Source organism: Melitaea cinxia, chromosome 12, assembly GCF_905220565.1.
Source record: "Melitaea cinxia chromosome 12, ilMelCinx1.1, whole genome shotgun sequence".
In the NCBI taxonomy this organism is placed as follows: domain Eukaryota; kingdom Metazoa; phylum Arthropoda; class Insecta; order Lepidoptera; family Nymphalidae; genus Melitaea; species Melitaea cinxia.
This window is the reverse complement of record NC_059405.1, coordinates 1,191,919-1,205,288: the sequence shown is the minus strand read 5'-3', so window position 1 is coordinate 1,205,288 and position 13,370 is coordinate 1,191,919. Positions and strand designations below refer to the sequence as shown.

General features: G+C 33.5%; 1 protein-coding gene across 1 annotated transcript in view; it reads left to right on the top strand.

Annotated features, from left to right (window-relative positions):
• Nucleotides 1–13,370, top strand: part of LOC123658426 — a 42,243-nt gene that overhangs the window by 27,708 nt on the left and 1,165 nt on the right. Inside the window, 8 exon segments of the mRNA XM_045593850.1 lie at nt 1,955–2,095; nt 2,744–2,882; nt 3,844–4,044; nt 6,185–6,350; nt 10,121–10,352; nt 10,665–10,841; nt 11,090–11,255; nt 12,674–12,789. Coding sequence (XP_045449806.1) covers nt 1,955–2,095; nt 2,744–2,882; nt 3,844–4,044; nt 6,185–6,350; nt 10,121–10,352; nt 10,665–10,841; nt 11,090–11,255; nt 12,674–12,789 — 1,338 coding nt within the window.

The window sequence follows — 13,370 nt, the reverse complement described above, 5'->3', positions numbered from 1 at the left end:
ATTGTGATAAATTAGGTAATTATCTTTTAACACTTTGTTGATACCAAATGTTTCGTAAAACTGAAAGCGATGCTCTCACATCAACTGCCCTTATTCTTAACATAAGTTTATTTTTTTTCTGTAACGCCATATTTGATAGTTGTTTAGTTCAATTGTAACGGATGGTAAGGTCAAAATTAAGTTAGTTACAACTTTATCCAACATTTACGTGTAATCGACCTTAAGGACCGGTTACCCGAACACAATTAGCTGTCTACCGCTCTACTCTGGGGAGCATTGTATTGTATTACACTCATTACAGCCTGGCACAGGGCTTACTGTAGCTATTCTTAGCTAAATTACTGCTTCGAGTGCTTATAGGTTGTGCTAAATTTAATTTGAGGTAAATAACCCGATTATTCCCAATAATTTCTATATATATATATTCTATATACATCATTTTTATGGTAAAGACAGTTATCTAATGGCAATAGATCCTTAACATAATACACAGTCGTCTGTTTCTACGGTAAGCAACTTAATGCTTGTTATAAGTAACAGTTGACTGTTATAGCTAAATATATTTTTTTGATAAATATACATAGAAATTATACAGATATAAATACAAATATTACACCCAGACTCAGAAATCGAACCCGCAACCCCCAGAACAGAAAGCAGGATACTACAAACTGCGCCAACTGGCTAGTCGAAAACTTTTAACATACAATAATAAAAGTATTTTTGGCATGAACTTGTGGAGGCCTATGTCCAATAGTGGAATGCGATATACTGAAGTGATGATATTACAAGTTAGGCAATACAGGCAACTTTTAATGTATATTATGTTCTATGTAAGTAACAGTTGAATGAATACTATGTACTATCTATGAAATGAATGATAGGAAAAAAATTATGGTATTTGAATTCGTATGCCTCATAAATGTTTGATAAATTCGTTTATTTTTCTTTGCTGTTCGGTCATGAATCATTAATCACACATAAAAAAAAATATTCGTTATCTTTTTACCGCACCAAAGCAATGTCCATGATTTTTTGCTGAAAGTAAAAAATAAATCGTTTTACGTCGAATTTAGTGTTGGATCGAGTAAAGGCGGGTCTGAACGTATTCGCTCAGTCATTCGGTCAATAGAGGTATTTTGATGTTATGGAGGCTTTTACCAATCTAAGCACGTTTTCCAAGTAAACCGTAATTGAATCAGTAACGATTTTTGGGATATTTTTTTTAAATTTAACTTTATTTATTTTAACATACTATTGAAATAATAATGAGTCGGAGATATCCCATTGGTGAAGAACATTCAAATCAGTTTTAGTCTGCCAGTAACCCTGAGGGAGAGACAATGTTAGCAATATGAAACCATCACGTCGAGACGCCAAAATATTTATTTGTGTGTCCATCGTATAGTCCACGTTGTCACGTAAACTCATACCACGTGAAACCTTTATTTTACAAAATATTCAATTGTTATAAGATTACTAGCTGACTCAGCAAACGTTGTCTTGCCCGCTAAACGCTATTTAAAAGTAGGGGTTGGTGGTAGAAGGGTGAAAACTTAGGGCTATATGTATTTTTCAACGCCAAATCACAATAAAATAAAAAATTAATAGTTTATCTAAAAATTAAAAAAAGTAGGGGTGGACTATCCTTAATATTTAGGAGGATGAAAAATATATGTTGTTTGATTCTCGGACCTACCCAATATGCACACAAAATTTCATGAGAATCGGTCAAACCGTTTCGGAGAAGTTTAACTACAAACACCGCGACACGAGAATTTTATATATTAGATTGTTATTTAGTTCGAATTCCTTTAGATAACTTTGTAAGATATTTAGCCAAGTTAGTTAAGATCGTTGTCAAGTTTAATCCCCTTACAATGACTTTTCAAAATGCCTTAACCAAGTTAAGTTTAAAGGCAGGAAGTTTGAGATATCTTCTTTTTTTTTACAGGCGGAAGAGGGCCTATCAGTACGTTTGCGTTTCGAATCAGTCAAACTACCTTGTGCTGGACAAGCGCTTCGGGCCAGGGATGGAGACTCCCTGGGATCACCACTCCTCGCTTCGTGGGATGGTCCTGATAGCTCTGCTGTGGTATGATTTATTCTGAATTTTCTGTATTTACACTATCGAGTGGTGACTATGGGCAAAACACATGAGTTCACGTTATTTTTGGCGAAAACTTGTGGAGGCCTATGTCTAGCAGTGGACTGTATAGGCTGTAATGATGATGACACCATCAAGTGTAGTATCACCATAAAGTCAAGGATGAGAAAGCATTGAGATTTTAGCCCATATATAATCAACTGTCAAATACTATGTACTGGATATTTCTGCACTTAATGATTTACTTTTCCTATCAACTGATCTTATTGTATCATTAAATTTAAATTACATATCCTTTGAGCCAATGTTAGTTACATTAATTTTGAATTAAAATATATTTAATATTATAATTATTATTTGAATTTTAATGTACACATACGTAGTTGTCAGCAATTTCCAATATATTCGCTAATAAACATTATTAATTGTCAAGAGTTTTCTATTTATATATTTTGTACTACTATGATGGCCAACAACGATGTGGCTTGGACCATTCCAAGCGCTTTGCTAGCCCTACCTCGACATAACCCAGGAGCTCTAGCTGCCTTACTCACTACAAAAATTAATGACCTTGTTTTTTATTGAAAAAATAAGGGGTCGTGTAATTTATGTGTCGATAATATCTCTCTATCGAAGGCGGATGAAGTTGAAACAACAACGGATAGCGGAGGTGTAATTGAAATAGCCGGCGGCAGGTACATTCTTGTCGAACTGCGGTCAGGAGATTCGTCTGAACGCTGTGCGGGAGGATTCTTGGCACACGCTTACCAGATTGGTGAGATTTCAAAGATTGCTTACAGATTCATTTGTTAAATTGTGATATTAAATCTCCAAAAAGTTTTCTTGCCAATATTCTGAAACAAAATATAAGTAACAAGTGATTTCTTGTTTCATTCAATTTTCAATTGCGACAATTTTACTGATTTTGGTATATTTTAATAACTAATAACTTTGTTCAGTACTAAAATTAACAAATTCACCTTGCTATCTTGATTTTTTATTACAAAGTACTTAGGAGCTAAATGTATATTCACTTCACGTAGTGCAATTGACAACTTATCCTCTAACTTGTTTTATGTGTGGCACCAACACAGTTTGTTTTACCTATGAATCTAAAACTTATACGTTTATTAGATGGGGAGAAACAGGTCCTTCGGCTATTCATCATACCGTACAATACCTTTAACCTTTAATTAATATTGAATATTAAGTACCTACTTGTAGAATTAAGACAATCTTGTAAATTGGTAAAGTTACTCACAGCTTATTTCAAAGTAAAATTAATTAATTTTACGAAATTATTTGTTGCTAGACATTTCCCTCAACTAGATAATGGTTAGTTATTATAATGGACCAAAGTCACTAATTAAGGTTTCCTTTAAATAATTTTTCAATATGAGTAGAAAACGGTCTCTTGATAAAATACAGTACTCTTTATCTAAATATACAAGTTCTTAAATTTTCGGGATGGTTAAGAAAATTTTGACTATACGACACTTTTCACAATTGTCATTCTGAAATTATGACATTTCTGGAACGAAATCCACCATGGGGTCTGTAACGTCGTAACAAATTATTTTACTATAAATTTTAATAATTTAGAATTTTTTATAAGCTTGTACATTATCTTGGCTTCTTCTATAATAAATAAATATTCTGATTTTGCTTGTAAGCATCAAAAACTGAACAAAATTCATATCCATACGGTCTAACAATGTATATATTTAATGGTTCAGAGCCAATCCGCAACGCGTCTGCGGCATGGGCCTCTGTTAGCGGTGGAGCGTGGTGGAGGGGAGGCGGAGGAGCGCGGGCTGCTGCCGCTGCGCTGGCCGCGCTTGCAGCGCTCGCAGCGCTTGCACTTGCAGCGCACTCCGCTCACAGGACCAGAACCTACCAGCGCGCTGCTGACAAGGAGTCACTTACTGACAGCGATGGTAAATATAGCTAGTAGTATTTTTTATTTTCCAGTAAGTGGTAACTATGTAAGTGATGGTGCGTGGTGGAGGGAAGTGGGAGGAGCGTGGGCTGCTGCCGCTGCAATGACCGCGCTTGCAGTGCTTGCAGCACACTTCGCTCACAGGATTAGAACCTACCAGCGCACTGCTGACAAGAAGTTGCTTATTGATAGCGACGGTAAAATTACAGCACGTGTTATTTCCATATAGATATTGTAGTCGTGTTTGTCAGGATATCTATCTATAATTATCTAATTATTAGTTAACTTTTGACAAGAAAAAAAATATACGAAAAAAACATATTACTCTGATATGATATCGTATAAACGTATTTAATGAGACAAAACGAATAATCATTCCATACACTATGTTTGTCTTTACATATAAAAGAGATTTGAACTCAATAAGGATCTACAAGAAAAATATAAGCGACGTGTGTTGTCAAACTACATCTTTATCATCTACCTTGCTGTTTAAAATAAAATAAAGATAATAAGAAAAAAAAGATTCATAAGATTTTTTTATGCTTTCCATTTACTGAATAAGTTTGTCCTCTTCAGATTGTCACATTTATCTCCTTCCATATAATATGTACTCGTATATGTTAAGCATTAACTTTTAACGTTTTTATTTAGCTTTTGTGTCAAAGTATATTAGACAGTCAAAATACTAGTTAATCAAAACTATTTACAACGATAATATCAATGATCCGCAACTGATCTACCATCAATAGAATTCCGATAGCTGACTTACGTTCTAATAACACGTGGTTCAATAAGTCCCGAGACTAAGTACTAAAAAAAGGTCTTTTTTATAAAATTAATTTTTATTCATCAACATAGTCTCCTCCAAGAGCGATAAAGTCCCTCTAACGCTTTTCTAGCTTTTCTATCCCATGTGTGTAGAACGATTTGTCTTTGGCTTCAAAATAAGCCTCCGTTGCTGCGATAACTTCACTATTTGAGTCAAATTTCTTACCCTGAAGCATTTTTTTGAGGTCTGCAAACAGCCAGTAATCACTGGGGGCCAAGTCTAGCGAATAAGGGGGATGAGGAAGCAATTCGAAGCCCAATTCGTTAATTTTGGCCATCGTTCTCACGGACTTGTGACAAGGCGCGTTGTCCTTGTGTAACACCACTTTCTTTTTGTTCATGTGAGGCCGTTTATCCGCAATTTCGTACTTCAATCGCTCCAATAAGCACATGTAATAGTCACTATTTATATTTTGCCCCTTTTCAAGGTAGTCGATGAAAAGTATTCCATGCGCATCCCAAAATATAGACGCCATAACCTTACAGGCCGATTTCTGAGTCTTTGGACGCTTCGGGCGGCTTTCACCAGCCGCTCTCCACTCCGCTGCCTGCCGATTGGATTCCGGAGTGAAATGGTATATCCAGGTTTCATCCATTGTTACATACCGACGTAAAAAATCCTTTTTATTATGATTCATCAGCGCCAAACATCGCTCTGAATCATTGATACGTTGTTCGTTTTGATTAGTTGTAAGCAAACGCGGCACCCACTTAGAAAAAAGCTTTTTCATGGCCAAATTTTATGTAAAATAGTGAAAACACTACCAGCTGAAATCTTCACTATCTCGGCTATCTCTCGCACTTTTACCTTCCGATCTTCCAATACGATTTTGAGGAATTGGTTAATATTTTGTTGAGTCACTGCTTCATTTGGACGACCTGAGCGTTCCCCATCATTGGTGTCCATGCGACCGCGTTTGAAGTCGGCATACCACCGACAAATGGTTGCTTTAGAGGGAGCTGATCCTGCATAACATTTTATAAGCCATTGCTGTGCTTCAACGGTATTTTTTCCCATTAAAAAACAATGTTTTATCAACACGCGAAACTCGTTTTTTTCCATTGTATCGAAATTACAACCGTAGCGTCACTTAAATGTTTCAAAATCAATAATTTTATTGTTCCATTTTTAAAAATTTGACACATATTCTTGTATTGATAGCCAGTACTTTTTAAAAATCAAAAGAGTTTTTAATATATGCGCCATTTCCAGGTAAGTCTCGGGACTTATTGAACGATCTAGTACAATAAAACAATTACTTTAAGCTTGATTAGTATATGAAATTTGACCACTAATTTCATTACAGCTTGTTCAGCATCATTGGAACTCGGTGGCACCACCACTGGATCTCGCAGCACTTTACTCTCCGAAGTGGTCGGTGGTGGAGTTTCTTTAAGGAGACTATTGCCCGGCAGGACTCGTCATACAAGACTGAGGGATTCGGACCGAGCCTCCGAAATTCTGGAACCACAGTATGTATTTTGGTATAAGCAATCTAACATTTGATTATTTCTTTTGCTCATGACTAATTTAAATTTATTTATTTATTTAACAATTTATGTACACTAGGAAAGCAAAAGGAAATAGCTCTTATAAACAATGCTGGTACAAAGGCACTACTTATCCCATGATGGAATCTCTTCCAGTAGTCCTGCTACAGGAAACTTATAAAACAGTCGCAAAATTAGCGTGTACAATCTAAACATATACATAATAAAAATATAATATAAATACATAATTATACAATATATAAATAAATACATAATAATTTATACACACGTAGATACAAATAATACGATACTTATACATACACGCATACACATATACGATACATAATATAATACATACGATAATAAATTCCAATACGCATAAGGACACTTAATTAAATTGATTTTAGACTAGGATTGATTAAGGTAGAATTTTCTAACTCTTTTCTTAAATAGCGATAGTGTTTTGCAATCGCGAATTTCATATGGTAGGGAATTCCAAAGTCTAACGGAATGTACAGTAAAGGAGTAAGAATAAAAATCGGTACGGTGGGTGGGCATCTGAAGAAGAGAACGTTTAAGTGATCTGCACTGAGAATCATCGTCGTGAGAGAAAGAAAAGCGGTAAACCTATTTTTTTTAATGTAGCTCTTCTCTTATGAATTTGAACTAGATTTTGTTTCACCCTTTCTTGAAATCCTTGATAAATAGGCCTTTTGACGATCTTGTCGATTATGAGAATAACGCTGATTGCATGGTTCAGATATGCGGATATGGTTCAGTATCAGTCTTATCTTCAAATATAACTAAATTTAATGTTTTTACTAATTTGTATTTTTACCATAAATATAAAGTACATAAAAGATTTATTTATAAGTAATATGGTATATTCATATTTATAAAAGCTATCAAAAACCGAAAAGATCAATCAAAATTTTTATTTCATCTAAACGAAGCAAAATATCAAGTAAACAAAAATATTTTTCAATCAAGATGAATTTCAATTTAGAATATCGTAGCATAACAAAAACACTCACACAATTAACTTCGCAAACCATGATCTTAGTAAACAATAAGCAATCAGCCTTCCAACGAAACAAAGTGAATCTTCTCATCCATTATAAAAATATTGGTTAGATATGTGTAAGCATAGTCATCACAATGAAGTTTTTATTAAACTTGCTCACTATTAAATTACACAAATAATTATTACAACAACAAAAAAAAATACGGATAATTAGCAGTTATTATCTAGATCGTCGATTGCTCTTGCATCGATCAACAGCAATAATTGCACATTTGTTGCTGCTACTTTGTTGTGTGTGCATTTTTTTTTGTTTATTTATATAACTAGGTCTGCAAATAAGTGTACGACTCACCTGATGGTAAGCGATTACCGTAGCTTATAGACGCTTGCAACAACATCTCATTCGCGTTTCTGACCCTATCCCCTATAACGCCAAGAGCTCTGGTCACCTTACTCACCACAGGAACACAACATTGCTTGAAAGCATTATTATTTTTCTGTGATCTTCTGTACAGTCGAGTTACTTCCCCGGTTGGGCTGCTCAGATTTTAAGCAGGATATTTCCTGATGTGCCCGACCTCAGTGAAAGTGTGTCACTATAACAACCGAATGCCAGTCAAGCGAATTTCTAAATTTTTTTCAAAAGGAACTAGATGTAAGCTTTATACGTCTAAATGTCTTTTAGTTATAAGAATTTTTCCAAAAGAAACATCTTATTGTGTGATTAAGTTAGATCGCCAACGGGTCTGAATCAAGGGCTTATGAATCACAGTACATATACAGAGAACGTAATTAGAAGGGATCGCTCTCTCATTGTTTACTCACGTTCCATACCAGGGGAAAATGATCGCTTGTTAATACTTACTTTGCGATGTCTTTGTGCGTTTACAAGTGCTTGTTAATGGGTGTTGTTTTCTGATTCGCTTATTCCTATTCATAAACGCCAGAAAAAATTCGAAAGATAAATAAATTTAATTTTCAGAATAATTACATCTCAAAATAAATACCTTTTAATTAATACTAGTGGTCGACCAATGGTCGAAATTCAACCATAATTAATTTAAATTATAAGCTTAAACATTATTAATTACGGTAAGGTAACCCTATTGGGTTCCGATAGATGGCGTTGCGAGAAACGTAACGAGGTCATTCGTTCAGTAGATTTTACTCCTCATTTTTTTTTCATACCGGGGTCTTATATGGAAATCGATTCTTAAGGCGTAACCTTCAAGATTTTCGGAAATAAATTTTTACTTATAAAGCTACAATGAACGTCCTAATACAAAATACAATATAATGATTATACACTTTAAATACGAGTATATTGTACGAGTAATATTATCTCAAAAGAGTAATATGCAAAAGCTTAAAAGATTTTGTCTTTGACAGTGGACAATACTCACGAAGAATATTAAATAAACTTCAACAAATTGTTTTTTGAAGTCAGTAACAGATGTTAAACAATTATATTCACACAAACTTACATAAGTAGATTTTATATATCTGACTGTTTTTGAGTATTTTGTTTTTGAGTAGTAAAACAAATATGAAGCAAATTACAAATTAAAGAAGCGGGACGCCTTAACCGCCGCCGATGCCTAACCTTTTTTTTTTTCGATAGAAGTTAAAAAATTCAAGATAGCCTTCACCTCGTACTAGTATTTTACAAGCTTACAGTTTAACAGCCTTAATGTTCTCCTACATGGAGAAAAAGGACGAAATCCCACTGCTGGGCCTATGCCCAGCAGTGGGATTTCACCGGCTGAATCATTTTTTTTTCGTAAAATACATTTAAAAAAATAAAGCTCCTTTATATAAAAACGAATGGCTTTAATATACATAAAATCATTTAAACAATCCTCTTAATCCCGAAACCATTATTACCTAATCGCTCGACGTCTCCCAAAAGATCGCAGTAAATGTAACACGACCAAGTTCACAACAAAACTTTTTTACGAAGTTTCTCTCATTGAAAGTTTTGCCTAGTTGTAAAAAAAAATAATTACTGTCAAAACTTGCACAAGGGTGCAACCCCCTTTTTACTATTTAAAATTAGTTTATACGGAATTCCCTCATCATCTAACTTGAGTTTACTACTTCTTAAAATAAATTAAAACAAGTTTCAACTAGACAGCACATGTTTCACCGAAGTGGCTTACTTATAACTAAAATTTAACTGCTTATTAGATATACTTAGTAAAATAATGACTCAAAGTTCTTTTAAAACTTGATCACAAACATTTTTTTTTTCGATTACTGAAAAATGGGAAATCTAAAAACTTCAAAATCAAGCTTAAGTACCAAGTTTATATATAAAATTTGGTACTGTACTAAAATATCTATTGCTCTTTCTACAACAAACATGTTTTTTTTTTGTAATTATAATTTTATCTTTGTTAATGCAGTGAAATACTTTGATCCTTCGAAATGTTGAGTCATCTTTAAAGCTATAATAAATTTTGTTTAAATAAATTGTAAATAAGATTTTACCTGCGAAAGACCCGAATTTTCCGCAAACTTGGAGAGATGTATGTCCAGCAGTAGCCTACGATAGAATAAAGTGATGTGATCATAATGTAAAATTGAAACGTAACTTCAATCTTAAAAAGAAATATATATTTTAAAACATTTAATGGCAAAAAAATTTTACACGCACGCTTCGACAAAAATGAATTTAATAAGTATTTAAAATAATTTTATTGTATTTCAATATAACATTAAAAAACAGAGATGAAGAAGATCAAGGAACGGATGCAGAAGTGGACCTAGCCGACAACGAGAGTGTAGCCAGCGCTGGCAGCGTTCTCAGTCAAGCTACCGTCACACCAGAAAACGTTTCATCTAGTAGCGCGCCGGCTGCCACTGGCTCTGAAGCTATTGCTCCTTCGCCATTACGACGATCACACACAGTCTCCAATACACATGTACCGCAGGTAAAATGAAGGGTTTTGAAATTAATAGTCATGATAATTATTTAATAACATTAATGTTAGTGAAAGTCAATTACTGAAACATATTTTTTTATAAACTGTCTAATGTACTTAAAATCTAGTTCACCAACTCATTGTCAACTAAAGTGTTGTAAAAACGTTTGCACTGCTGGGATGGTTCGTGCCAAGGTTTTTTCTGAAGTGTACAACCTATTGATGTTTGAATTTGTACTATAATTAAGGAGTTCAATGTTTTCTCAGTGTCTTTTACCAAATCCTCGAATGTGAAATAGTCAAAATAGACTTTCTAGGTTCTAGAATCTAAATATAACATATTTGTAGATCGCATCACCACCTCAACCATCAACAAGTGAGGCGGTGACTGCAGAAATAAGCACGAGTGTGACTAGCGTAAGCGAAAGAGATAGTTTCAATGAAAAGGACAGAGACAGTGCGTGGGAAAAGGACAGAAGTGTAAGCAGAGCTTCGTCTTCAACATCTGCAGCTACCCTCACTAATGTGTGTATTTATTTTATTGAATAACACGATTTTTTTTATAATATAATAATGTATATAGTTTCTTACAGTTATTTATTTAAAAAAAAATCTATTAGTTCTATTTGATTCTGAAATTTTTGATTGTGAAAGAAACATGCTTAAAAAATCTAAAATTAAATTATTTTATTTTGCAACTAAAATATTTTTTTATAAATTTGGAAATGTATATTTATAATTAAGGTATTGAAGATAAAACTATTTTGTTTTAGGGTTGGTACTCACCGGCATTGAGCGGTGTTTCATCAGCTAGGATTCGTGACAACCCTAAACACACAAAAGAATCCTGCAATAGAAGACTTCTGCGCTCAGACCTAAGCCTCACTTCACACCCTGAAATGGAAATCGATTATTATGACTACGAAGTCAATAATGCTGGTAATTATATTCCATCTTTATTTAATCTTTTTATTCTTGAAGTTATGCTGTAAATGAAGGAACAGTTAGGTTTTAAAAAAAAACTTTTTTTTATATTATTCTATAAGTCAAGCCACAGATAACAAAACACACTTGACAGCTCATATGTATGACATAAGATGATGTTACTAATTTTGAAACAAACATTACACGTTGTTTGGAAGAATTGCTACTTAGTGATAACACCTCTTTCATGCATTAATTATAGTATGGTGAAAATATTTATGTTAATTCATGTAAAAATGGAGTACCGCACAGTGTTCTATGAATCTATCTTATTTGCATAATTATGTCAATTTTATGTGATTGTTTAATTAAAGAGAGAATACACTTAAATACACTTAGTAGAAATAAAAATTTCGTGCAGTATTTTTTACTAAAGAATATTTTATTAAAATAAAACAACCATTTTTTTTGTTACGTCTTACACAGAAATAGAGAGAGTTAACTTAAATCCCGAACAAATGAAATAATTGCATTGTGTCGACAATGCAAAATAAGTCTTTCAAATTTATCACAAACAAGTTTCACTAGTTTTCACTGCAAAATATGATTTACCTTATACTTTATGTTTGAAAACAAAGTTTTTAATATTATCAAGACAAACAGTTAGTTTTCCTAGGTTTTGTAATTATATTGTACTTTGGTGATCCGAGTGTTAGTAGAAATTAAATTTAACTTTATAGTAATGAGTGTGTTATGCACAGAATTAAAGTAATAGTAATAAATATATATTTATGACTAGAATCAATCTTAATATTCAACACTCAAACAAAACTAACATTATGTTTTATTCGACTAGATATCAATTATCAATTATTTTATTTATTTTTTTTTTTTTTTTTTTTATGTCACTAGGTCGGCAAACAAGCGTACGGCTCACCTGATGGTAAGCGATTACCGTAGCTTATAGACACCTGCAACACCAGAAGCATCGCAAGTGCGTTGCCGACCCAATCCCCAATCCCCCCAGGAGCTCCGGTCACCTTACTCACCAACAGGAACACAATACTGCTTGAAAACAGTATTATTTAGCTGTGATCTTCTGTAAGGTCGAGGTACTACCCCAGTCGGGCTGCTCCATATTTTGAGCAGGAAATTCCTGCTGTGCCCTACCTCATTCAGACGAGTGTATTTAGTTAAATAGGACACCAGCAGTACACACATGATAACATTTATGTAATAGAAAATACAAATTAATTCTAATCTGTGCACCTTCGTAGGTGACACAGCATTCTCATGTCAAATCTAGTCAGAACATAATTATGTTACTTTTAATTTTTTTTTAATAATTAATAATTTAATTATCAGGTCCAGTAATAAATTTATGACGTCCTTTTATTATGTAATGCTGAAATTTGATAAGATACATTTTTCAGGTTCTGTGCCTGGCTCATATTTAGGCATGGACCCAGCCTTCCTTGTTTGGATACCACCCATTGAAGAGGGTGACATAATTAAAGAAATTGATGAAAGCAAAATACCAGTTTATGAGGTATAATTGTGTTTGCATGCAAACGAAAAAAAAACCGACTTCAATTACATCGACAAGTAATATAACGTAGATCGACGAAAAAATAGTCAAGCAACTACGCGTTATCAAAGATTACTCAAAAAGTAGTTATCAGATCTCGACAAAATTTATATGTAACCACATGATAAACATCAGCTTTCGATTAAATTAAAATTTATCAAAATCGGTACACCCAGTAAAAAGTTATTGCGGATTTTCGAGAGTTTCCCTCGATTTGTCTAGAATCCCATCATCAGATCCTGGTTTCCTTATCATGGTACCAAACTAAGGATATCCCCTTTCCAACAAAAAAAGAATTATCAAAATTGGTACATCCAGTAGAAAGTTATGTGGTATAATACAACGTAGGTCGACGAAAAAAGCGTCAAGTAAAAACGCATTATTAGATATAACTCGAAAAGTAGTTGTTAGATCTCAAATAAATTTAAATGGGACCAATTGGCACACAAAACCTTTCGATTAAAACAAAATTTGTCGAAATCGGTCTACCCGGTCAAAAGTTCTGATGTAACATACATAAAAAAAAAAAAAAAAAAAAAAAA